Source organism: Hemiscyllium ocellatum (assembly GCF_020745735.1).
Source record: "Hemiscyllium ocellatum isolate sHemOce1 chromosome 27 unlocalized genomic scaffold, sHemOce1.pat.X.cur. SUPER_27_unloc_3, whole genome shotgun sequence".
NCBI classification, from domain to species: domain Eukaryota; kingdom Metazoa; phylum Chordata; class Chondrichthyes; order Orectolobiformes; family Hemiscylliidae; genus Hemiscyllium; species Hemiscyllium ocellatum.
The window spans coordinates 2,234,192-2,261,540 of record NW_026867498.1 but is presented as its reverse complement, the minus strand read 5'-3'; the positions used below and the strand labels follow the sequence as shown (position 1 = coordinate 2,261,540).

The following is a 27,349-nucleotide window of genomic DNA, read 5'->3' as shown; positions in this document are numbered from 1 at the left end:
GAAACAGACCCTTCGGTTCAACCCGTTCATGCCAACCAGATATCCCAACCCAATCTCATCCCAACTGCCAGCATTTGGCCCATACCCCTTCAAACCCTTCCTATTCATACACCTGTCCAGATGTCTTTTAAATGTTGCAATTGTACTGGCCTCCACCATTTCCTCTGGCAGCTCATTCCATACACGTAATACCCTCTGTGTGAAAAAGTTTCACCTCAGATCTCATTTGTATTTTTTCCCCTCACCCTAAACAGATGCCTTCTAGTTCTGGACTCTTTTCCCCCCGACCCCCTCCCCTGGATAAGGCTTTGTCTATTTATCCTATCCATGCCCTTCATGATTTTATAGGTTACTCCTTAGCCTCCAACGCTGAGGAGAAACAGCCCTCGCCTCCCTATCGATCACATCCTCCAACCCTGGCAATATCCTTGTAAATTTTTTCTGAACACTATGATGTTTCACAACATCTTACCGATACTAAGGAAACCAGAATTGCACACAATATTCCAAATGTGGCCTAACCAATGTCCTGTACAGCCACAACATAACTTCCCAAATCCTATACTCAGAGGATTGGGAAAGTTTTCAAAACCTACAAAAGACAACTGGGAAAGAATCGAGGACAAACCGAACCTTTGAGGGTCAGCTTGGAGGCTCAAGATCTCAGGACAGGGGGTGGGGATGACCCCAGGTATGGGCCACATACCAGAAAATGGGACTAGATTGATTTAGGATATCTGGTCAGTACAGGCGTGTTGGACAGAAGAGTCTGTTTCTGTGCTGTACATCTCTATGACTCTGGCTTTCCACTAACTTTTGCCACGTCAGTAGGTTCACTTTCTCTCTAATGTCGGCGTTAATGCCTTGACGTCTCATTTTGCTCCCACCTTCCTGGGGACGTTAACCATCTTGTGTCTGGTCCTTGCTCAAGAAGCTGCGAGGCAGGTTCACCCTGAATTGACACACTTTTTTTTGCTTCCCAAAATCAGACCTGCTCACTCTCAGCAGGATCCCAGTGTTGGGAAAGATATTAACTTTCAGGTGGAGGTATCAAAAGTTCAGAGAGATGTCAGTCTTGACATTTTTGCTTTTTCTGTCCCTGTAAGATCCTGAATCAGCACCTTCAGGGGAATTAGTTAGAGCGGAGTGAGAACAGAGAGGGGGAGAGAGTGGGATGTGCTTTAAATTTTCTGGAATAACAAAAGAAAAGAATGTTCTGCAAAAAGTAGAATTGCTTGTTCAGAATTTCTACCCTGCACTGACAGTGATGACTTTTGTAATCTATTCTGACAGAATTTTTGAAGATTTGAAGAGGGAAGTTTTAAAATCAACAGATGAAGGGCTTATAACCGAAACATTGACCCTCCTGCTCCTCGGATGCTGCCTGACTCCCCTGTGATTTTCCAGTGCCACATTTTTTGACTGACTCTCCAGCATCTCCGGTCCTCACTTTGATGTCAATGTCTAACAGTCACTCAGTCCACTGGGGCCAGCAAAGATTTTCGCCGTGATTTCTGAGAGAGGAATCAGAGCTTTTTGGTTCCTGTCTGAGTATGTTTTCAGCATCAGTGGGACTGGACGAGAGACCCCACTGTTGGAGCGCACTGTGTGTGGAGCCTGAAACAGTTATACGGCCTGGGAAGGGGATTTCACGGCAGGGAGGGGCTCTACACGTGTTTGTGTGCAGCTGAAGCTTTGGCCATGGAGAAACCTGAGGAATCCCGCCCTGTGGAGAAACCGTGGAAGTGTGGGGACTGTGGGAAAGGCTTCCGTTTCCCATCTGCCCTGGAGATTCATCGGCGCTGTCACACCGGGGAGAGGCCATTCCCCTGCACCGAGTGTGGGAAGGCCTTCAGACATTCCTCCCACCTGCTGGCCCACCAGCAGGACCACATGGGGGAAAGACCCTTCAGCTGCCCCGAGTGCGGGAAGGCCTTCGTGTTTTTCTCCGCCCTGTTGGCCCACCAGCGGGTCCACACAGGAGAGAGGCCGTTCAGCTGCCCAGAGTGCGGGAAGGCTTTTACCGACAACTCCAACCTGCGGAGCCACCAGCGGATCCACACGGGGGAAAGGCCCTTCAGCTGCCCCGAGTGTGGGAAGGCCTTCAGCGATTCCTCCACCCTGCGGAGCCACCGGCGTGTCCACACAGGGCAGAGGCCCTTCAGCTGCCCCGTGTGTGGGAAGGCCTTTACCCAGACCTCCTCCCTGATGAGGCACCAGCAGATCCACACGGGGGAGAGGCCCTTCAGCTGCCCCAAGTGCGGGAAGGCCTTCAGCAATTCCTCCGCCCTGCTGACCCACCAGCGGGTCCACACGGGGGAGAGGCCGTTCACCTGCTCTCAGTGCGGAAAGGGTTTCACCCGCCCCTACCACCTGCGGAGACACCAGCGGATCCACACCGGGGAGAGGCCGTACATCTGCTCTCAGTGCGGGAAGGGCTTCACCCGCTCCTCCCACCTGCGGAGCCACCAGCGAGTTCACGTGCCATCGCAGGGGGATTGAAGGAGAGACGGCCGAGTCCCATTATCGATTGGAATATCAACGCGGTTCCGGGGACTCCCGGGTTTGAATCCCGCCACGACAGATGGCAGAATTGGTATTTGGTCAGAAATGTAGAATTCGGAATCTGACGATGAGACCATTTCAGGGAGGGGGTGGTAGAGGGAGAAAGCCCCCATCTCTCCCTTGTTAGGGAAGGGAACCGCCACTGTGGGAAAGGATACACTCAAGTCGTTCCAGCTGCATCCTTTACCCGGTCTGGCCTACACGTGACTCCAGACCCACAGCAGTATGGTTGACTCTACACTGCCCCTTCCTGGTAAAGGAGCGGGGAGAAACTTACTTGGAGACAGGGTATGGGTTGAAATTGCTGAGTGAGGCAATACTTCCTCCGGGTTACGGCTGAACCAAGGATCCAAATACAAAGGGACAGCTTGGTGCTGACCAATAGTAAAGACAGTGAGGTGGGGGAGGTGGGCAGGTGAGGTGTGGTGTGTGCGCTTTTACCTTGAGCTGTTCAAAAAGCAACTACTTTTTCTCTGCCTCTTTGCTGGGGGGATCTGAAGCTGTAACAAAGTTGGGTTGCAATAAAGGTTACCTGAACTTACCACCGGGCTCAGACTCTCATTGAAAGCTTTGAGCTCCAAGAGGTTTTTGTTTTAAAGCTGCTCATTTCTTTCAGCCTCCTGCACTACGTTTAGAACATAGAACAATCCAATGCAGAACAGGCCCTTCGGCCCTCGATGTTGTGCTGACCTATGAACTATTCTCAGCTCGCTCCCCAACACTATCCCAAAATCATCCATGCACTTATCTAAGGATTGTTTAAATCTCCCTAATGTGGCTGAGTTGACTACCTTAGCAGGTAGGGCATTCCACGCCCTTACCACTCTCTGTGTAAAGAACTTGCCTCTGACATCTGTCTTAAAGCTATCACCCCTCAATTTGTAGTTATGCCCCCTCGTACAAGCTAACGTTATCATCCTAGGAAAAAGTCTTTCTCTGTCTACCCTATCAAATCCTCTGATCATCTTTTATGTCTCTATCAAATCCCCCCTTAACCACCTTCTTTCCAATGAGAAAAGACTCAAGTCTCTCAGCTCGAAATGTTGACTCTCTTGCTCTTTGGATGCTGCCTGACCTGCTGCGCTTTTCCAGCAACACATTTTCAGCTCATCAATATATAAGCCTCATGGAACAGCGTCATAAGACACAGAACTTATATCAAAAGATCAGTGTCATGCAACTGATATATTGAACAAACTTAGATAGTCTTCATCTCTTAGAATGGGTGCAGGCTTTGGTTCATTAATATGTAACAATGTTCTTGAGATAACTTAAGGTTTTATAAAACAAAGATATCTCCCCTCAGACAATGCATTAAAGATGTGAGATTTGAGTCTGTCTGTATTCCAATCTTGAGTCAGACTGGTTCTGTTTCCAAAGTTGGAATTTGTAAAATATTACATGCATTGACTGCCTGCAGATTGTGTGCTTTTTGAACAAAATTAAATGTATCTGCAAATATAATTCTGCCAATACAATTTCAACCCAAAGAGTCGTGTGTGTGTGTGCATGAGAGAATGAGAGCGTGTGCATGTGAGTTTGTGTGTGAGTGTGCATGCTTGGGAAAGTGAGTGTGTGATGGAGTATGAGGCTGTGAGTGTGAGAGTGTTAAGGGGTGTGTGTTGTCTGTGTGAGAGATGGATATGTGTGTGAGAGAGAGGCTTATTAAAAGCAAGGGGTTGCATTTTTGCCAAAACAAGGACTTGTACAGATAATGATCGGGCCATGAGTCATGTTATGGAACAGACAGACATGGGGCGGGGGTGTTCAGGTACATAGTTCTTTGGAGGTTGCATCACTGGTAGACAGGGTGGTTAAGGTGGCGTTTTGCAACATTGCCTTCATTGTTCACACCACTGAGGAGAGGGGTTGGGACATCATGTTGAGGTTGTACAGGATGTTGGTGAGGCCACTTTCAGAGTACTGAGTACAGTTCTGGTGACCCTGTATTAGGAAGAATACTATTAGAGAGGGTTTAATAAAGATTTACCAGGATGTTGTAAGGACTGGAGTGTTTGAGTTATAAGGAGAGGCTGGGAGCACAGGAGGTTGGGGGTTGACCTCATTGAGATTGATAAAATCATGAGGAGTGGAGGGAAGGTGAATAGAAAATGGCTCTTGCTTAACGTAGGGGAACTCAAAACTCGGGGAGCTTTTTTTTTAATGTGAGGAGAGAGATTTAAAAGGAAGCGGAGGGGCAACATTTTGAAAGAGGGTGAGTTGCATGTGGAATGAACTTGCTGAGGATGTGGTCGATGCAGGTACAGTGACAACATTGAAACAGCATTTGGATGGGTACATGAATAGAAAGGTTTAGAGGGAAATGGGCCAAATGCAGGCAAGTGAGATGTCGGAATATGTGTTTAAATGGAGCGGTGAGCTTTCCCAATGTAGACAGGGCTCCTCGAAACGTGGCAGTGTCCCCCCCCCTGCAGCTGCAGAGCGAGACAGGAGAGTTTGTTTTTGTGAATGAGCAGTTGTAGCGCGAGGTGGCTGTTGCTTGGTGACGGTGAGGCTCCCCCGGCCCCGCCCATCCCCCCGTGCAGACGTCACGCGGGGGCGAAGGCGGTTGGAAGGAGAAGTCGCTCGAGCGAGGAAGCGGCGGGAGGGCGGCCGTTAGGAAAATGGCGCCGTGCGGCCCGGGGCAGACACCCGGCACTGGCCGCCGCCGCCGCCTTCCTGGCGCAGCTGCTGTGTCACGGCCACACCGGCCGGCTGTACAGCAGCCAGGAGCCGGTGAACATTCTGGAGGCGGATGGGGTTAAGGACCTGCTTGGGAACTGGTCGGGCGCCTGGGTGGTGGAGTTCTACTGGTCGTGGGGCGGCCCCTGTGTCAACTATGGGGCCACCTGGAAGGTACTGGGCCCGGGAGGTGAAAGGTGAGGCAGGTTGTGGGGGGGACGGAGGGGAAGGAATGTGGGGCCTGTCCTGTCATAGTCACATTTTACACTCACTTTCCATCTGCTTTTACTGGCGCTTGTGCTGTTTACCCCTCACTGTGTGTTTAATCCTTGTGCTGTTTACCCCTCACTGTGTGTTTAATCCTTGTGCTGTTTACCCCTCACTGTGTGTTTAATCCTTGTGCTGTTTGCCCTTTGCTGTTACTTGTGCAATTGCTGAGGGTAGTGTGTAAATACTAGTGAAGGATACTATGCACCAGCATGTATATGTTCCTCAGTCATTGAAGGGGCAGGACCTGTTGAGAATGGTTTGTGAAGCTGGTTGTGCACTAAGCCTGGTTAACATGGATATAGTTTGTTCATTGAAAAAGTTGACTTTTTATTATTTAGAGTCATAGAGATGTACAGCACGGAAACACACCTATTGAGTCCAACCTGTCCACACCAACCAGATATCCTACATTAATCTAGTCCCCTTTGCCAGCACTATATCCCTCTAAACCATTCCTATTCATATACCCATCCAGATACCTTTTAAAGGCTGTAATTATACCGGCCTCCACCACTTCCTCTGGCAGCTCACTCCATACCTGCACCACCCTCTGCATGGAAACATTGCCCTTCAGGTACCTTTTATATCTTTGTGGCCTCACCCTAAACCTATGTCCTCTAGTTGTGAAGGTCACCCCAACACGGAGGAAAAGACTTAAAAACATTGCTTTTGCATTTGTCTGGCTGCTCAATCAAATATCGAGCCACATGGGGAAAAAAATATCGCTCTGCCCTTTTTGATCTCCAATAGACATTTGGAAACTTAAAATCTGTCAATAACACCAGCATTGCTGCAGAGCATACTGTGGACACTCCTCAGTGTCAACAAGCAGCGCACATGTTTGCTAGTGTCACCAAAACATTGGGCGTGTTCCTCATTGTCGGCAGAAAAGTGGCGAAACCGACTTTTGATGGACAAATAAGGATCACTGGAGGACCGGAAGGAGACTTGTCCTCCTGCCATTCGGAGCTCCCCTATTGGTGAATGCGGAAGTTGGGCCATGAGGTTCTGAAGCTCCTGCCCCTCCTCTCTCTCAATGAACATTGTGCTTCACTCAGACTGCAGCTTCCTTCCTCTGTCCAACATCTGTGAGTACAGCATTCTCTTTTCTCACCCCCTTTTCCATTTACGTTTCATTCTGGGGTTCAATTGTTGACTTGGAGCAACTGAAAGGAAGAGGAGTGAATCCAGCGAGGGGACAGACTCTGGAAAAGTTAGTCCAAGCCTTTGTCTCAATTGGCAACGTAGTCAGGCAGGGGACTGGAAGAACGCTGCAAGCCAGGCAGTATCAGGAGGTGGAGAAGTTGAGGTATCTGGTGTAACCCTTGTTCAGGATTGGGGGTGTGTATAGGCAGAGCTGTGGAACAAGGGTGTGCTGGGGGCAGGGTGATGAAGTGAGGATAGGTGGAGACAGGTAGAGGGTACAATAGACAATAGGTGCAGGAGGTAGTTCTTCTGCCCTTCGAGCCAGCACCACCATTCATTATGATCATAGCTGATCATCCTCAATCAGTATCCTGTTCTTGCCTTATCCCCATAACCTGGTTGGTGAATGGGAGGAAGGAATCTAGTTAGCAGGGAAGAGTGGAAGGGGCTGGGAAGTGAGTTGGGGGATGGGATGGGAGATTATTTGAAATTGGAGAACTCAGTGTCGAGTCCTCCGGGCTGTGGACTGTTCAGACAAGATGAAGTTTTGTTCCTCCAATTTGTCAGAAGGGAAGTGGGAAGGGGCATTAAAATGGGTGGAGACTGGGAAGTCCGCTCAGCCTCTGCGGACCCGGCTGTGATGCTCGGCAAACCATTCCCCAAGTTTACACTCGGTCTTCCTGATGTAGAGAAGACCACAACTGGCAAAGCACAGTGGGTGCTGTTTACTGAATATAGTCCACACCTCCCGCTGCTGCTATAACGTGGTTTGTTTGGAAGCCCGAGCTTTCAGAGTGATTAGATTTACTTTAGATTTTATTACCTAGTGTGGAAACAGGCCCTTCAGCCCAAACAGACCCTTCAAAGAGCAACCCACCCAGACCCATTCCCCTACATTTACCCCTTCACCTAACACTAAGGGCAATTTAGTATGGCCAATTCACCTAACCTGCGGATCTTTGGACTGTGGGACGAAACCGGATCACCGGGAGAAAACCCACGCAGACATGGGGAGAATGTGCGAACTCCACCCAGACAGTTGCCCGAGGTGGGAATTGAACCCAGATCTCTGGCGCTGTAAGGCAGCAGTGCTAACCAACAGTGCTGCTGCTGCTTCAGGTGGTTATGGAGAATACGATGATTAGACTGTTTTTCTCCAAAGGAATCCAGTGTCATGGAGATGTGATACATTAAACAATTTAGATTAAATCATTCATCTTTTAGAATGGGGTTCTGTTCTTTGGTATGTTAATCCCAGAACCTATTTCAAGTAATTTTTTCAAAAACATAATTTAAATGCAGAGCTTTTCTATCAAAAATGTCAGGCCAACTCGACATTGGGACCCAGACAGAATTCACACCTATTGGTGGGTAGGCTGGGACTTGTTTTCACTGGAGCACAAGAGGTTGAAAGGTGAAGGTGTCGGGTGCCTCATTAGCGAGTTTGTAGATGACATTTAGATTGATGGAATATCAGAGAGTGAAGGGGACTGTCAGACGATACAGCAGAATATATAGATTGGAGAGTTGGGAAGAGAAATGGCAGATGGAGTTCAATCCAGACAAATGCGAGGTCTGCATTTTGGAAGATGCAATTCAAGAGCGAGTCATACAGTAAATGGAAAGGTCCAGGGGGAAATTGATTTATTGCGAGATCTGGGTGTTCATGTCGATTGTTCTCTGAAGGTGGCAATGCATGTCAGAGCGGTCAAGGCAGCATACAACACGCGTTCCATCATCGGACAGATTGAGTAAAAGAGCTGGCAGGTCATGTTAAAGATATAAAAGATTTTGGTTTGGCCACATTTGGAATACTGCATACAATTCCGGTCACCAGATTTCCAAAAGGATGTGGATACTTTGGAGAGAGTGCGGAGGAGGTTCGCCAGGATGTTGCCTGTTACCGAGAGCAGTAGCTATGAGGAGAGGTTGAGCAGATTAGGATTATTTTCATTGGAAATAAGGAGGTAAAGTGGGTGGGTGGGTGGGTGGGTGGGTGGGTGGGGGTCTTGATTGAGGCCTAAAAACCATGAGAGGTGTAGACAGGGGTGGATAGGATGAATTATTTTCCCAGAGGGGAAGTCTTAATTACTCAGGCTCACAAGTTCAAAGTGAGAGGGGAAAGGTTGAGGGAGATATACGCAGAGGGTGGTGGGTGCCTCGAATGCATCGCCAGCGGAGGCAGTAGGGGTGGGATCGAGAGCATCATTTAAGATGTATCTAGACAGATACATGAATGGGCCAGGAGCAAAGGGATACAGATCCTTCGAAAATAGGTGACAAGTTTAGATCGAGTATCTTGATCAGCATAGCCTTGGAGGGCTGAAGGGCCTGTTCCTGTGCTGCAAGGTTCTTTGTTCTCTGTATAGAAGTTGACAAAACCATGAGGGGCAAAGATAAGGTGAACGGCATGTGTCGTTTCAAGATTAGGGAGCAAATTAGGGTGAGAGGAGAAAGATTTAAAAAACACATGAGGAGCACTTTTTTTTTCAAGTGGTTTGTGTGTGGAATGAATGTCCAGAGGAAATGGTGGATGCAAGTTGAGTAACAACGTTTAAAAGACATTTGGATAAGTACATGAATAGGAAAGGTTCGGAGGAATATGGGCCAAACACAGGCAGGTAGGACTAGTTTAGTTTGTGGATATAGTCAGCATGGAGTAGTTGGGCTGAAGGTAAAAACAATAACTGCAGATGCTGGAAACCAGATTTTGGATTAGTGGGGCTGGAAGAGCACAGCAGTTCAGGCAGCATCCGAGGAGCCCAATTTAGATTAGATTAGATTACTTACAGTGTGGAAACAGGCCCTTCGGCCCAACAAGTCCACACCAACCCGCCGAAGCGCAACCCACCCATACCCCTACATTTACCCCTTACCTAACACTACAGGCAATTTAGCATGGCCAATTCACCTGACCCGCACATCTTTGGACTGTGGGAGGAAACCGGAGCACCCGGAGGAAACCCACGCAGACACGGGGAGAACGTGCAATCTCCACACAGTCAGTCGCCTGAGTCGGGAACTGAACCCAGGTCTCGGGCGCTGTGAGACAGCAGTGCTAACCACTGTGCCGCCCACAATTGTTGGGCTGAAGGGTCTGTTTCTGTGCTGTATGACTAACTGTTCTGTACTGGTCTTAAAATCATTTTACTTGCCTTCCCCCATCAACATCCACTTCATTGTTGTTCTAAAATCAGATGAACTCAGCCTTGAATATATTTAATGACCCCCTAACTGCCGGAAGACATCCCTACTTCTGAAATCAATTCCTCTTGCTAATATACCTCCTGCCTTGCTGATTACTTGCACCCGTCTGACAACTGGCAGTGAATGGTGTGGACGGATGCTGAGGCCACTTTTTACATCCACACATCATTCCCGAGGAAGGGCTCGTGCCTGAAACGTCGATTCTCCTGCTCCTCGGATGCTGTCTGACCTCTTGTGCTTTTCCAGTGCCACACTTTTCGACACTCCTCTCCAACATCTGCAGTCCTCACTTTCTTCACATCCCAATATATCACCATTTACACAACGTACCTCCTTTTGGCAGTTTTTTTTCATTAGAGGCTATAACTTCACACTGTGGGACTGCATTTGCCATGTGTATGCCAATTGAGACACAGACCTGGACCAACGTTTCCCGACTCTGTCCCCTCCCTGGATTCGCTCGCTTTATTTTCAGTTGTTGCAAGTCAACAATTTAATCCCAGAATGAAAAAAAATGAAATGAAAAAGAGATTGCCGTACTCACAGATGGTGGATAGAGGAAGGAAGTTGCAGTCTGAAGTGAAGCTTGATCTTCATTTGGAGAGGAGCAGCAGCTTCAGAACCTGATGGTCCATCTTCCGCATTCAGACAATTGGGGAGCTCTGATTGGCAGGAGGACCAGGCTCCTTGTCTGGCTTCTCATTGGTCCATCTGAAGAAGGATTTGCATACAGCGAAGAGCATGCGCGGCTTTTGCTGAACCAGCATAGAGTCATAGAAATGTACAGCATGGAAACAGACCCTTCTGTCCAACCCGTCCATGCTGACCAGATATCCCAACCCAATCTAGTTCCGTCCCTCAACACCTGGCCCACATCCCTCCAAAACCTTCCTATTCATATACCCATCCAAATACTACCTCAAATGTTGCATTTGTACCAGCCTCCACCACTTCCACTGGCAGTTCATTCCATGTACATGTACCACCCTCTGTGTGAAATAATTGCCCCATAGGTCTCTTTTATATCTTTCCCCTCTCATTCTAAACCTATGCCCTCTATTTCTGGACTCCCCGACTCAAGGGAAAAACACCGTCTATTTATCTTGTTCATGCCCCTCAATTTTGTAAACCTCGATAAGGTTACCCCTCAGCCTCTGACACTCCAGAGAAAACAGCCCCACCTGTTCAGCCTCTCCCTCTACTGCAAATGCTCCAACCCTGGCAACATGCTTGTAAATCTTTTCTGAACCCTTTCAAGTTTCCTAAGTTTCCAATAGAAAGGAGACCAGAATTGTACGCAATATTTCAACAGTGGCCGAACTAATGTCCTGTACAGCCGCCACATGACCTCCCAACTCCTATATTCAATATTCTTACCAGTAAAACAAAGCATACCAAACGCCTTCTTCACTATCCTATCTACCTATGACTCCACTTTCAAGGAGCTATGAACCTGCACTCCAGGGTCTCTTTGTTCAGCAACGCTCCCAAGGACCTTACCATGAAGTGTATAAGTCCTGCTCAGATTTGCTTTCCCAAAACACAGCAACTCGCATTTATCTGAGGTAAACTCCATCTGCCACTTCTCTGCCCATTGGCCTAACTGGTCACGGTCCTGTTGTAATCGGAGGTCACCCCCTTCGCTGTCCACTACACCTCCAATTTTGGTGTAATCTGCAAACTTAATAACTGTACCTCTTATGCTCGCATCCAAATCATTTATGTAAATGGCAAAAAGTAGAGGACCCGCACCTATCCTTGTGGCACTCCACTGGTCACAGGCCTCCAGTCTGAAAAACAACCCTCTACCACCACCCTCTGTCTTCTACCTTTCAGCCAGTTCTGTATCAAAATGGCTAGTTCTCTCTGTATTCTATGAGATCTAACCTTGCTAACCAGTCTCCCATGGGGAACCTTGTCGAAGGCCTAACTAAAGTCCATATAAATCACATTACTGCTCTACCTTCCTCAATCCTCTTCGTTACTTCCTTAAAAACTCAATCAGGTTTGAGAGACATGATTTCCCACGCACAAAGCCACGTTGACTATCCCTAATCAGTCCTTGCCTTTTCAAATACATGTACATCCTGTCCCTCAGGATTCACTCCAGGAATGTGCCCACCACTGATGTCAGGTACACTGGTCTATAGTTCCCTGGCTTGTCCTTACCACCCTTCTTAAACAGTGGCACCACGTTAGCCAACCTCCAGTCTTCTGGCACCTCACCTGACATGCACAGTATGCTCTATGGAGATGCTGTTTCTGATGGATGTAAAGTGTCCAAATGCCACAATTTCCCCCCCACTCACTTGATATAACCGTGCAGGCTCCTCGCTATTTGATGTTCATGTTACTTAGAGCCCTCATGATTATATCAATCTCAATGAGGTCACCCCTCAACCTCCTGTGCTCCAGTGAAGAGAGTCTCAGCTTCTCCTCATAACTCAAACCCTCCAGTCCTGGCAACATCCTGGTAAATCTTTACTGAACCTTCTGTAATAGTATTCTTCCTATTACAGGGCCACCAGAAGCCTTCTCAGTACTCCACAAGTGACTTCACCAACATCCTGTACAACTTCAACATGATGTCCCAACTCCTTTATTCAATGGTGTGAACAATTAAGGTAAGTGTGCTGAATGCTTAACATCAATCTACATTTGTCAATATATCATATCAGTTGCATGATACTGACCTTTTGCTCTGAACTCTGTGTATTATGATCCTGCTCCACAGCTACCCGATGAAGGTGCAGCGCTCTGAAAGCTAGTGCTTCCAAATAAAACTGTTGGACTATAACCCGGTGTTGTGATTTTTAAACCTTGTCCCACCTAGTCCAACAGCAGCACCTCCACCTCCTTTCTCATGAACACAGCCCATACCTCCCGGTGCTGCCAGTAAACTGCCAATGAAACGATGCAGTGCCTGCACTCCTGAAAAGTTTATAATTTCTAATGAAACCAGCTACTCATTCACTGCTCCATCTGATACACGACATTGGAAACTTGGTGCAGGCGGCTGCAAGGAATGAGCAGCTTTAAAACAAAAACTGCTTGGAGCTTTCAATGAGAGCCTGAGCCCAGCAGTACATTCTGGTTACCTTTTCTTAGATTAGATTAGATTACTTACAGGGCAAGGCCAACAGCAGGCCCCCGCACTACGCCTGCGTTGCCTTGCACAGTTTACAAAAATCCCTTCCCCTTCAGACACTCCCCACAGTGTGGAAGCAGGCCACTCGACCCAAAGACTACACACCGATCCTCCAAAGGGTAACCCACCACGCAATTCCCCTACCCCTATTGCTCAATATTTACCCCTGACTAATGCACCTAACCTGCACATCCCTGGGCACTATGGGTATTTTAGTACTGTCAATCCACCTGAACCTGGACACCTCGTATATACCGACCAGATATCCCAACCCAATCTAGTCCCACATCCCCCCAGTTGCCTTTTAAATATTGCAATTGTACCAGCCTCCACCACTTCCTCTGGCAGCTCATTCCATACACGTACCACCCTCTAAATGAAAAGGTTGTCCCTTAGGTCTCTTTCATATCTTTCCCCTCACCCTAAACCTATGACCTCTAGTTTTGGACTCTCCCATTCCATGGAAAAGACTTTGTCTATCTATCCTATCCATGCCCCTCATGATTTTATAAACCTCTATAAGGTCACCCCTCAGCCTCTGACGCTCCAGGGAAAACAGCCCCAGCCTGTTCTGTCTCTCCCTATAGCTCAAATCCTCCAGTCTTGGCAACATCCTTGTAAATCTTTTTAGATTAGATTAGATTACTTACAGCGTGGAAACAGGCTCTTCAGCCCAACAAGTCCACACCAACCCGCCGAAGTGTATACCACCCAGACCCATACTCCTACATTTACCCCTTCACCTAACACTACGGGCAATTTAGCATGGCCAATTCAACTAACCTGTACATTTTTGGATTGTGGGGACACCGGAGCACCTGGACGAAACCCACACAGACACAGGGAGAATGTGCAAACTCCACACACAGTCACCTGAGGTGGGAAGTGAAGCCGGGTCTCTGGCGCTGTGAGGCAGCAGTGCTAACCACTGTACCGCCGTGCCACCCATAAGTTTCACATCTTTCTCATAGGAAGGAAACCAGAATTGCACACAATATTCCAACAGTACAGCAGTAACACGACCTCCAAACTCCTGTACTCAATATTCTGACCAATAAGGGAAAGCGTACAAAACACCATCTTCACTATCCTATCAACCTGCAACTCCACTTTCAAGGAGCTATGAACTTGCAATCCATGATCTCTTTGTTCAGCAACACTCCCTAAGACCTTACCAATATGTGCAGCACCTAATATTTCTCTAAGTTAAACTCCATCTGCCACTTCTCAGCCCATTGGCCCATCTGATCAAGATCCCATTGTAATCTGAGGTAACCTCCTTCGCTATCCACTACACCTCCAATTTTGGTGACATCAGCAAACATACTAACTGTACCACTTATGCTCACATCCAAAACGTAGTGGGCCCATTATCTATTTTCAAAGTGGAATTTCCAATATATTACATGTATTGACTGCTGCAGATTGTGCAGTCTTTCAGAAAAATAGAATGTTTAGGGTGCAGGTTTGCTCGTTGAGCTGTAGGTTTGATATCCAGACGTTTCATTACCTGGCTAGGTAACATCATCAGTGGTGACTTCCAAGTGAAGCGAAGCTGTTGCCTCCTGCTTCCTATTTAGATGCTTGTCCTGGATAGGGTTCCGGGGTTTGCAAGGACTGCCACAAACACTACGTAGGACAAACAGGAAGAAAGTTAGCCACCAGGATACACGAACACCAGCTAGCCACAAAAAGACACGACCCTCTATCCCTCGTAGCCCTACATACAGAAGAAAAAAACCACCACTTCGACTGGGACAACATCTGTCCTGGGACAGGCTAAGCAAAGACATGCCAGTGAATTCCTAGAGGCCTGGCACTCCAACCACAACGCCATAAACAAACACATAGATCTAGATACCATCTATCAACCCCTCAGAAAATGAACAGGAAATGACATCACCACAAGCCCCAGGAACCCTATCCAGGACAAACATATAAATCGAAAGCAGGAGACAACAGCTTCGCTTCACTTGGAGGTCGCCACTGATGATGTTCCCTAGCCAGGTAATGAAACGTCTGGATATCAAACCTGCAGCTCAGTGAGCAAACCTACACCCTAATCCTCAACCTGAGCTACAAACCTTCACAAACCTTGCAAAGTAGAATGTATTTGCAAACAGCATGCTGCAAATACAAACTCACCCCCATGGATGATCTATCTCGTGTGTGCATGAGATAGAGAAACAGTCTATTTCCGTGCTGTTTATCTCTATTTGATAACCGATGCTTTATTTCTGTTGGTGTAAATGTTGTTGTAATTCATAGCTGGATCCTAATAGGTGTAAGGGTGACAGAATTCCTCAAGTAGGGCACTGAGATTCCTGGGAGTCCCCTATTTCTGGTTTACTTCCTCATGAACAAACATTAAGCACGTGCACCTATTTATTTATGATTTTGTTTCATTTTTCTTGTTTGATTCCCTGCTATGACTACACCTTGTATTAGGATAGTTGACAGGCTGGGAGATTGTGGCTTGGGTCTTGATTGAATATTTTATCGTTCCAGAAGTTATAAAAGGCGGGGTCCAAGCTTGAGCAGAAATCCAGCAGAGCTGAGAACAGACTGACATCTTAGTCTGTGGGAACAGGGAAATCAAGAGAGGATAGAGCAATCAGGTCCTGAAACCAGACCAGCCTGTGATCAGTGCTTTGATTAGCAGCATCCTTCTACATCAGTCAATGCCAGTTGTCAGACAGGTGCAGCAAGGCAAGTGGTATATTAGCAGGCTGAACTGAGATTAGAAGTGGGGATGTCTTCCTGCAGTCAGGGAGTCATTGAATTTATTCAAGGCTGAGTTCATCTGAGTTTTGAACAATAAAGTGTGGATTTTTACGTTGTGTGCATGAGGGTTTTTTGTGGTTTGTGTTGGATGCAGGTACAGTAACCACATTTAAAGTGGAAGGCAAGAAAATGGTTTTAAGACCACGACAGAACAGTTACGGTCAGACAGCACAGAAACGGACCCTTCAGTCCAACTGTGCCACGCTGACTATGTTCTCAAACTAAACTAGTGCCACTTGCCAGTGTTTGGCCCATATACCTCCACACCTTCCCTATTCATGTACTTATCTACATGTCTTTTAAACGTTGCATCTGAACATGCATCCACCAGTTCCTCTTTACATTCACCCAATACATGAAACACTCTGTTTATAAACAAACTTTTCCCGAATCTGTCCATTCCATGGATTCATTCTCTTTCCTTTCAGTTGCTGCAAGTCATAAATTGAAGGCCAGAATGAAAAAAATGGAAAAGGAGTTGTGAAGAGAGTACCTTATTCACAGATGGTTGACAGAGTAAGGACGTTGCAGTCTGGAATAAACCCGAAATGTCGATTTTCCTGCTCCTCGGACGCTGCCTGACCTGCAGTGCTTTGCCAGCATCACTCTAATCTTGACCCTGATCTCCAGCATCTGCAGTTCTCACTTTCTCCTGTAAGAAATCAGCAGTTTTAAACCAAAAGCCTGTTGCAGTTTAAAGCTGTCATTGAGAGTCTGAGCTCAGTGTGAAGTTCAGGTAATCTTTATTGTGACCCAACTTTGTTACAGCTTCAGAATCTCCCAGCAGAAAGGCGTAGAAAAAGTAGCAATTTTTTAAAAACAGCTCAAGGTCAAAGTGCAACCCCTCACTTTCTTCATTATTGGTCACCACTGAGTTGTCCCTTTGTAATTGGATCCTTGGTATATCCTTAACCTGGAGGAAGTATTGCCTCACTCAGCAATTTCAACCTGTATCCAAGTAAGTTGGATGAGCAGCGTAGAGTCAACCAGACTACTGTGGGTCTGGAGTCACGTGTAGGCCAGACCGTGTAAATGATGCAGCTGGGACGACTGCTCTAATACCCACTCAAGTCTTCTCTAAAAAAGAACTGAGTGAATCAGATGGGGGTTTTCTTCCGCCCCCACCCCACCGACAATGGTTTCACCATTAGATTCTGAACTCCAGACTTCTGACCAAATTCCAATTCCACCATCTGTCGCGGTGGGAATCGAACTCGGGAGCCACTGGAACTGGGTTGATAGTCCAGTTGGTAAAGACACTCGGCCGTCTTTCTTTCAATCCCCCTGCAATGCCAAGTGATCCGCTGGGAGGTCAGCAAGGAGGCGGCTTGGGTAAAGGCCTTCCCGCACTCGGGGCAGCTTAAGGGCCTCTCCCCCATGTGGATCCACTGGTGGGTCTGGAGGTTGGAGGAATTGCTGAAGCCCTTCCCACAGTCAGGGCAGGGGAACGGCCTCTCCCCAGTGTGACTGCGCCAATGGGTCCCCAGGGCAGACGGGAAACAAGCCTTTCCCACAGTCGCCACACTTCCATGGTTTCTCCACAGGGTGGGATTCCTCGGGTTTCTCCATGGCCGAAGCTTCAGCCCCACACAAACGCATGTGGGGCTTCTCTCCACCGTGAATTCCTCTTTCCAAACCGTATAGCTGTTACACGCTCCTCACTCAGTGCACTGCAACGGTAGGGTCTCTCATCCAGTCCCACTGATGCTGAAAACGTACCCAAACAGGAACCAAAAAGCTTTGCTCCTTCTCACAGAATCATAGTTGAAAACTGTTGCGGTCCCGATGGATTGAATGACTGTCAGACATGGACGTCAAAGTAAGGACTGCAGACGCTGGAGAGTCAGAGTCAGTTAGTGCGGCGCTGGAAAAGCACAGCAGGTCAGGCAGCATCCGAGGAACAGGAGAGTTGACGTTTTGGGCATTAGGCCTTCATCTGTTGATTTTGAAACTTCCATCTTCAGATCCTGAAATGTAAAAAGAGATTACAAAAGTCATCACTGTCAGTGCAGGGTAGAAATTCTGAACAAGGAATTCTACTTTCTGCGGAAAGTTCTTTTCTTTTGTTATTCCACAAAATTGAAAGCACCATCCCACTCTCTCTTCCCCTCTGTTCTCACTCTGATCTAACTCATTCCCCTGAAGGTGCTGATTCAGGATCTTCCAGGGGCAGAAAAGCAAAAACGTCAAGACTGACATCTCTCTGAATTTTGGATAACTCCACCTGGAAGTTAATATCTTTCACAACACTGGGATACTGCTGAGAGGTGAGGTGGTCTGATTTTGGGAAGCCAAAAAAAAACCAACGAATTTGTGCCAATCCCTTCCCTTCACAGAATTCCCAGAGTGTGAAAGCAGGCCACTCAACCCCATAAATCCATACCGACCCTCTGAAGGGTAACAGACCCACACCTATTCCCCTACCCCTACTGCTCTACATTTACCCCCTGATTAATGCACCTAACCTGCACATCTCTGGGCACGGTCAATCCATCCTAACCTGGATAAAAGTTAAAAATCACACCACCAGGTGAGTGTTCAACTGGTTTATTTGGAAGCACTCACTTTCAGAGCGCTGATCCTTCATCAGGTGGTTGTGGAGAATAAGATCATAAGACACAGCTTTTGCCTGAAACGTCGATCTTCCTGTGCTCTGGATGCTGCCTGACCTGCTGTGCTATTCCAGCACCACTCTCATCTAGACTATTCCATAGATTCACGACCCTCTGGGAAAAGCAGTTCCTCCTCATCTCTGTCTGAAAGCTACTCCCTCTAATCTTGAGGCCCAGTCTCACCCACCAGAAATTACTGGACGGGTTAGGGCTTTATCCCCACTGTACAATGACATTGGGAAGATGTTTCCATTGGTAGGAGAGACGAGGACCAGAGGACACAGCTTTAAGAATAAAGGGAAAACCTTTAGGAACAGAGATAAGTGATGTCTCCTTTTCTGCCAACAGCGAGGAGCATGGACAATGTATTGGTGACATGAGCGAGCAGGTGTGCTGTTGTTCACACCGAGGAGCAGACACAATGTGCTCTGTGGCGATGCTGGTGTTATTGACAGATGTTAAGTGTTCAAATGCCAAGAGTAGAAATAAAGGGTAGAGCCACAGTTCTTTTTCACCATGTGGCTCAATATTTTATAGCTTTTGTCTGGCTGCTCAACTTTTTTTTTGATGTCTTTTCCCCAGAGTGGGGGTGAGGTTCACAACTAGATGGCATAGGTTTAGGGTGAGAGCAGAAAGATATTAAAGGTACTTAAGGGGCAACTTTTCCATGCAGAGGATGGTGCATGTATGGAATGAGCTGCGAGAGGAAGTAGTGGAGGCTGGTATAACTACAACATTTAAAAGGTATCTCGATGGGTATATGAATAGGAAGGGTTTAGAGGGATATGAACCAAGTACTGACAAATGGGACTAGATTAATTTAGGATATCTGGTTGGCATGGGCAGGTTGGACCAAATGGGTGTGTTCATGTGCTGTACATTTTTATGAGTCGAAATAATACAAAAATATATTTTTCCAAATACCAAACTATCTCCATGTTAAACGGGCTTAGTTCACCACATACTTCACTAACCATTCTCAACAGGTCCTGCCCCTTCAATGACTGAGGAACATATACATGCTGGTGCATAGTATCCTTCACTAGTATTTACACACTACCCTCAGCAATTGCACAAGTAACAGCAAAGGTCAAACAGCACAAGGATTAAAAAACACAGTGAGGGGTAAACAGCACAAGGATTAAACACAGTGAGGGGTAAACAGCACAGGATTAAACACACAGTGAGGGGTAAACAGCACAAGGATTAAACACACAGTGAGGGGTAAACAGCACAAGCGCCAGTAAAAGCAGATGGAAAGTGAGTGTAAAATGTGACTATGACAGGACAGGCCCCACATTCCTTCCCCTCCGTCCCCCCAACAACCTGCCTCACCTTTCACCTCCCGGGCCCAGTACCTTCCAGGTGGCCCCATAGTTGACACAGGGGCCGCCCCACGACCAGTAGAACTCCACCACCCAGGCGCCCGACCAGTTCCCAAGCAGGTCCTTAACCCCATCCGCCTCCAGAATGTTCACCGGCTCCTGGCTGCTGTACAGCCGGCCGGTGTGGCCGTGACACAGCAGCTGCGCCAGGAAGGCGGCGGCGGCGGCCAGTGCCGGGTGTCTGCCCCGGGCCGCACGGCGCCATTTTCCTAACGGCCGCCCTCCCGCCGCTTCCTCGCTCGAGCGACTTCTCCTCCCAACCGCCTTCGCCCCCGCGTGACGTCTGCACGGGGGGATGGGCGGGGCCGGGGGAGCCTCACCGTCACCAAGCAACAGCCACCTCGCGCTACAACTGCTCATTCACAAAAACAAACTCTCCTGTCTCGCTCTGCAGCTGCAGGGGGGGGACACTGCCACGTTTCGAGGAGCCCTGTCTACATTGGGAAAGCTCACCGCTCCATTTAAACAGATATTCCCACATCCCACTTGCCTGCATTTGGCCCATTTCCCTCTAAACCTTTCTATTCATGTACCCATCCAAATGCTGTTTCAATGTTGTCACTGTACCTGCATCTACCACATCCTCAGCAAGTTCATTCCACATGTAAATCACCCTCTTTCAAAATGTTGCCCCTCCTCTTCCTTTTAAATCTCTCTCCTTACATTAAAAAAAATGCTCCCCGAGTTTTGAGTTCCCCTACGTTAAGCAAGAGCCATTTGCTATTCACCTTACCTCCACTGCTCATGATTTTATCAATCTCAATGAGGTCAACCCCCAACCTCCTGTGCTCCAGTGAATAAAGTCCCAGCCTCTCCTTATAACTCAAACCCTCCAGTCGTTACAACATCCTGGTAAATCTTTATTAAACCCTCACTAATCGTATTCTTCCTATTACTGGGCCCTCAGAACTGTATTCAGTACTCTGAAAGTGGCCTCACCAACATCCTGTACAACCTCAACATGATGTCCCAACCCCTATACTCAGTGGTGTGAACAATGAAGGCAATGTTGCAAAATGCCACCTTAACCACTCTGTCTAGCAGTGATGCAACTTGCAAAGAACTATGTACCTGAACACCGACTCCCCCCACCTCCATGTCTATCTGTTCTCTAACATGACTCATGGCCCAACCATTATCTGTACAAATTCTTGTTTTAGCAAAAATGCAACCCCTTGTTTTTATTAAGCCTCTCTCTCACACACATACTCTATCTCAGACAGACAGTCACACACCTCTCAACACTCTCACACTCGCAACCTCATACTCCATCACACTCTCACTTTCCCAAGCATGCACACATACACTTCTGCGCACACTCACACACAAACTCACATGCACACACTCTCATTCTCTCATGCACGCACACATACTACTCTTTGGGGTGAAATTATTGGCAGAATTATATTTGCAGATACATTCAATTTTGTTCAAAAAGCACACAATCTGCAGGCAGTCAATGCATGTAATATTTTACAAATTCCAACTTTGGAAACAGAACCAGTCTGATTCAAGATTGGAATACTGACAGACTCAAATCTCACACCTTTAATGCATTGTCTGAGCGGAGATGTCTTTTTTTATAAAACCTTAAGTCATCTCAAGAACATTGTTACATATTAATGAACCAAAGCCCACACCCATTCTAAGAGATGAAGACTATCTAAGTTTGTTCAATATATTCTATCAGTTGCTTGACACTGATCTTTTGATATAAGTTCTGTGTCTTATGATGCTGTTCCATGAGGCTTATGTATTGATGAGCTGAAAATGTGTTGCTGGAAAAGCACAGCAGGTCAGGCAGCATCCAAGGAGCAAGAGAGTCGACGTTTCGGGCCTGAGCCCTTCTTCAGGAAGGGCTCATGCCTGAAACATCGACTCTCCTGCTCCTTGGATGCTGCCTGACCTGCTGCGCTTTTCCAGCAACATATTTTCAGCTCTGATCTCCAGCATCTGCAGTCCTCACTTTTTCCTTATGTATTGATGAAGCAAGATGGTACAGATGAGACGATAGAGAATTACAGATCACCAAGGAAGGATTGAAAGAGAGAATTAAGAAGAGCAAAGAGAGGACACGAGCAGTCTTTAGTAAATAGAGTAAAGGAGAACCCTAAAGCTTTCTATAGGTATGTGAGGAATAAAAGGATGATTAGGGTAGGAATAGGGCCAGTCAAAGACAGAAGTGGGAAGTGGAGTGTGGACACTGCAGAGATCGGAGAGGTGCTAAATGAACATTTCTCATCTGTGTTCACTCAGGAAAAGAATGACATATGAGATATTAGGCTTGAAAGGATCGAGGTTAGTTACACACAGGTGTTATCAATTTGAGAAGGAGTGAAAGGAGACAAGTCCCCTGGGCTGGATGGGATTTATCCGAGGATTCTTTGGGAAGTGAGGGAGGAGATAGCAGAGTCTTTGGCTTTGTTATTTGAGTCGTCATTGTGTATGGGTTGAATACCTGAGGACTGAGGGATTGCCAAATGTAGTGCCCTTATTCAAGAAGGGCAGCAGAGATGACCCAGGTAATTATAAACCAGTGAGTCTTCCTTCTATTGTAGGAAAGATTTTGGAAAGGATTATAAGAGATAAAACTTATAATCATCTTGCAAACAACAATTTGATTTCAGATAGTCCACATGGTTTTGTCAAGGGCAGGTCGTGTCTCACAAACCTCATTGAGTTTTTTGAGAAGGTGACCAAGCACGCAGATGAGGGTAAGGCAGTTGACGTGGTATACTTGGTTTAGTAAAGCCTTTGATAAGGTTCACATGGTAGGCTAATGGAGAAAATGCAGAGACATGGAATTGAGGGTGATTTAGCAGTTTGGATTAGAAACTGGAAGAAGGCAGCGAGTGGTGGTTGATTGAAAATATTCAGTCTGGAGTCCAGTTACTAGTGGTGTTCCACAAGGATGTTTTGGGACCACTGCTGTTTGTCATTTTTATAACTAACTTAGGCGAAGGCATAGGTGGATGGATTAGTAAATTTGCAGACGACACTAAAGTCGGTGGAGAACTGGACAGTTTGGAGGAATGTTACAGGTTGCAGGGGGATTTGGATAAACTGCAGAATTGGGCTGAGAGGTGGCAAATGAAGTTCAATGCAGCTAAATGTGAGGTGATGCACTTCGGGAAGAATAACAGGATGGCAGAGTAGTTGGTCAATGGAAGGATTCTTGGTCGTGTGGATGTGCGGAGGGATCTTGGAGTCCATGTGCATAAATCCCTGAATGTTGCAACCCAGGTGTATAGTGCTGTAAAGAAGGTACACGGTGTGTTAGCTTTCATTGGAAGAGGGATTGAGTTCCAGAGCCACAATATCACGCTGCAACTATACAAAACACTGGTGCAACCATACTTGGAATAGTGTGTACAGTTCTGGTCGCCCCATTACAGAAAGAATGTGGAAGCATTGGAAAAGCAGTGGAGATTTACCGGATGTTGCTTGGCCTGGAGGGAAGGTCGTATGAGGAAAGGCTGAGAGACTTGGGTCTTTTCTCATTGGAAAGAAGGTAGCTCAGGGGGGGATTTGATAGGGACATAAAAGATGATCAGAGGATTAGATAGGGTAGACAGAGAAAGACATTTTCCTAGGATGATGATGTTAGCGTGTACGAGAGGGCATAACTACAAATTGAGGGGTGATGGATTTAAGACAGATGTCAGAGGCAAGGTCTTTACACAGAGAGTGGTAAGGGTGTGGAATGCCCTACCTGCTAAGGTAGTCAACTCAGCCACATTAGGGAGATTTAAACAATCCTTAGATAAGTGCATGGATGATTTTGGGATAGTGTAGGGGGACGAGCTGAGAATAGTTCACAGGTCAGCACAACATCGAGGGCCGAAGGGCCTGTTCTGCATTGGATTGTTCTATGTTCTAAACTTAGTGCAGGAGGCTGAAAGAAATGAGCAGCTTTAAAACGAAAAACCTCTTGGAGCTCAAAGCTTTCAATGAGAGTCTGAGCCCGGTGGTAAGTTCAGGTAACCTTTATTACAACCCAACTTTGTTACAGTTTCAGATCCCCCCCAGCAAAAAGGCAGAGAAAAAGTAGTTGCTTTTTGAACAGCTCAAGGTAAAAGTGCACACACCACACCTCCCCTGGCCCCATCCCCACCCCCCTCACTGTCTTTACTATTGGCCAGCACCAAGTTGTCCCTTTGTAATTGGATCCTTGGTACAGCCGTAACCCGGAGGAAGTATTGCCTCACTCAGCAATTTCAGCCCATACCCTGTCTCCAAGTAAGTTTCTCCCCGCTCCTTTGCCAGTGGGGGGAGGGCAGTGTGGAGTCAACCAGACTGCTGTGGGTCTGGAGTCACGTGTAGGGCAGACCGGGTAAAGGATGCAGCTGGAACGACTGAGTGTATCCTTTCCCACAATGGCGGTTCCCTTCCCTAACAAGGGAGAGAGGGAATCAGATGGGGGCTTTCTCCCCCGCACCACCCCCTCCCTGAAACGGTCTCATCATTAAATTCTGAACTCCATATTTCTGACCGAATACCAATTCTGCCATCTGTCGTGGCGGGATTCGAACCCGGGAGTCCCCGGAACCGGGTTGATATTCCAATCGATAATGGGACTCGGCCGTCACTCCTTCAATCCCCCTGCGATGGCACGTGAACTCGCTGGTGGCTCCGCAGGTGGGAGGGGCGGGTGAAACCCTTCCCGCACTGAGAGCAGGTGTAAGGTCTCTCCCCAGTGTGGATCCGCTGGTGGGTCAGCAGGGCGGAAGATGTGCTGAAGGGCCTCTCCCCGGTGTGGATCCGCTGGTGTCTCCGCAGGTGGTAGAAGCAGGTGAAGCCCTTCCCGCACTGAGGGCAGGTGTACGGTCTCTCCCCAGTGTGGACACGCTGGTGTGTCCCCATTTGGGAGGCCCGGGTGAAGCCCTTCCCGCACTGATGGCAGGTGTACGGTCTCTCCCCCGTGTGGATCTGCTGGTGCCTCAGCAGGGTGGAGGAATCGCTGAAGGCCTTCCCACACTCGGGGCAGGTAAAGGGCCTCTCGCCCGTGTGGATCCGCTGGTGCCTCATCAGGGAGGAGAACAAGATAAAGGCCTTCCCACACTCGGGGCAGCTGAAAGTCCTCTCCCCGGTGTGGACAAGCCGGTGGGTCCGCAAGGTGGAGGAATGTCTGAAGGCCTTCCCACACTCAGGGCAGTTGAACGGCCTCTCCCCCGTGTGGAAATGCCGGTGGGTCCGCAGGTGGGAGGAATACCTGAAGGCCTTCCCACACTCAGGGCAGCTGAACGGCCTCTCCCCGGTGTGGACACGCTGGTGGCTCAGCAGGGTGGAGGAAGTGCTGAAGGCCTTCCCGCAGTCGGTGCAGGGGAATGGCCTCTCCCCGGTGTGACTGCGCCGATGAGTCTCCAGGGCAGACGGGACACGGAAGCCTTTCCCACAGTCCCCACACTTCCACAGTTTCTCCACAGAGTGGGATTCCTCGGGTTTCTCCATGGCCACAGTTTCAGCTGCACACAAACACGTGTAGAGCCCCTCCCTGCCGTGAAATTCCCTTCCCAGGCCGTATAACTGTTTCAGGCTCCACACACAGTGCGCTGCAACAGTGGGGTCTCTCGTCAAGTCCCACCTGATGCTGAAAACGTCCTCAAACAGGAAGCAAAAAGCGTTTATCCCTCCCACAGAAATCACAGTCAAAAATTGTTGTGGTCCCGATGGATTGAGTGACTGTCAGACATTGACATCAAAGTGAGGACTGCAGACGCTGGAGAGTCAGTCAAAAAATGTGGCGCTGGCAAAACAGCAGGTCAGGCAGCGTCCGAGGAGCAGGAGAGTCAATGTTTCGGGCATAAGCCCTTCATCTGTTGATTTTGAAACTTCAGTCTTCAGATTTTCAAATACTCTGCAAAAAGATATTACAAAAGTCATCACTATCAGTGCAGGGTAGAAATTCAGAACAAGCAACTCTACTTTCTGTGGAATATTCTTGTGTTGTTCCACAAAATTGAAAGCACCATCCCACTCTCCCTTCCCCTCTGTTCTCACTCCGTTCTAACTAATTCCCCTGAAGGTGCTGATTCAGGATCTTACAGGGACAGAAAAAGCAAAAACATCAAGACTGACATCTCTCTGAATTTTCGATGCCTCCACCTGAAAGTTAATATCTTTCACAACACTGAGAGTGAGCAGGTCTGATTTTGGGAAGCAAAACAAAGTGTCAATTCAGGGTGAACCTGCAATGCAGCTTCTTGAGGAAGGACCAGACACAAAATGGTTAATGACCCCGGGAAGGTGGGAGTAAAATGAGACATCAAGGCATTAACACCGACACACTTCAATCAAACTCTTCTGCTCCCAGTCAGGGCAAAACATGCCCTGAAAGTCCAGTCTTCACAACCACACTTCTGCTTTCACTGAAGACAATTAGAATCACACAGCACAGAAACAGACCCTTTGGCCCAACCTGCCCAGATATCCGAAATTAATCTAGTAATGTTTGCCATCACTTGGCCCCTATATGGGCCAGGTGCTGGCAGCTGGGACTAAATTGGGTTGGCTATCTTGTCAGCAAGGACGAGTTGGACTGAAGGGTCTGTTTCCGTGCTGTACATCTCGATGACTCCAGTCGCATTTGCCATCACTTGGCCCTCACCCATCTGAACCCTCCATATTCAGATGCCCGTCCAGGAGCCTTTGACATATCATCGTACCAGCACCCACCACTTCCTCTGGCAGCTCACGCCATCGCTCAAGCGACGCCACGTTGAAAGCGTCAGGTCTGGTGCACCAGATGACATCAGGATAATCTCAGATCGTTCCAGATCGCATCGATACTCAGTCAGTGGCTTTCCCGATCAGGATGTTGTACGTGATCATACAGGTCAGTGGGTAGGTGATCCCCCACCTCTTAGTTCAAGTATCTCTATGAGAACTCCCTTGCTGGAGGGTCCCTTGGAGACACTTCAACTGGACTTCATTGAGTTGTAGAAATGAGTTGAGTTGCTGTAAATATGTTTTGCTTATTGTTGATGTCTTTTTGAAGTGGACTGAAGCCTACCCTCTTCCTAACGCTACTGCTGAGTCTGTGGTGCAGATTTTGTTTCAGGAAATAATTCCCCGCTTCAGTATACCTGCGTGCATTAGCTCGGACAATGGACCACACTTTGTAGGTAATATTAACGGAGAACTCTGTTCCCAGCTTTGTATTTGTCGGCAACTGCATGGTGCTTATTATCCTCAGGGGGCCGGCTTGGTGAATGTTTTAACCAGAGTCAAGACTAAACTTGCCAAATTAATGGCTGAGTCTGGCCTCTCCTGGTTATGCTAATCCCTGTGGCCTCATTCCAGATGGGATCCATGTCTGTGGGCAAGATACGACTGTCTTCAGCTGAGAGTCTCTCTGGTCACCCCCTCCGTACCCCTTGGAACGATTCGGCTCCCTTCGCAGTCCCCTTCCACCACATGACCAAAGAAATGGTTGGTTATGTTCTTGCTCTAACTAGTGTTATGCGTGCCTTTCACACCCAGGAGCGTGCGGCCTACAGCGATGTTCCCTCCCTTTCAGCCTCGTCACGGGTAGAGCCGGGTTCGTTGGT

General features: G+C 47.8%; 3 protein-coding genes across 3 annotated transcripts in view; 1 reads left to right on the top strand and 2 right to left on the bottom strand.

Annotated features, from left to right (window-relative positions):
- LOC132808071 (zinc finger protein 850-like) overlaps window positions 1-17,765 on the bottom strand; it is a 45,426-nt gene extending 27,661 nt beyond the window's left edge. Inside the window, exons 1-2 of the mRNA XM_060821980.1 lie at window positions 16,296-17,765; window positions 14,529-14,647 (exon numbers count right to left, since the gene is read on the bottom strand). The gene's annotated coding sequence lies outside the window, so the exon portion shown is untranslated. The remainder of the gene's footprint in view (window positions 1-14,528; window positions 14,648-16,295) is intronic.
- The window catches only part of LOC132808009 (zinc finger protein 850-like), a 622,390-nt gene that overhangs the window by 558,085 nt on the left and 36,956 nt on the right, over window positions 1-27,349 (top strand). The window contains exon 9 of the mRNA XM_060821898.1: window positions 1,792-2,342. Coding sequence (XP_060677881.1) covers window positions 1,792-2,342 — 551 coding nt within the window. The remainder of the gene's footprint in view (window positions 1-1,791; window positions 2,343-27,349) is intronic.
- On the bottom strand, window positions 23,771-25,656 carry LOC132808029 (zinc finger protein 229-like). The gene has a single exon (XM_060821928.1). It carries the CDS (start codon window positions 25,248-25,250, stop codon window positions 24,393-24,395), a length of 858 nt encoding a protein of 285 aa, XP_060677911.1. The 5' UTR covers window positions 25,251-25,656; the 3' UTR covers window positions 23,771-24,392.

What these genes read in the sequence shown, in the direction of transcription:
- LOC132808029 (XM_060821928.1), bottom strand. Translation starts at nt 25,250, where the DNA reads ATGGAGAAACCCGAGGAATCCCACTCTGTGGAGAAACTGTGGAAGTGT.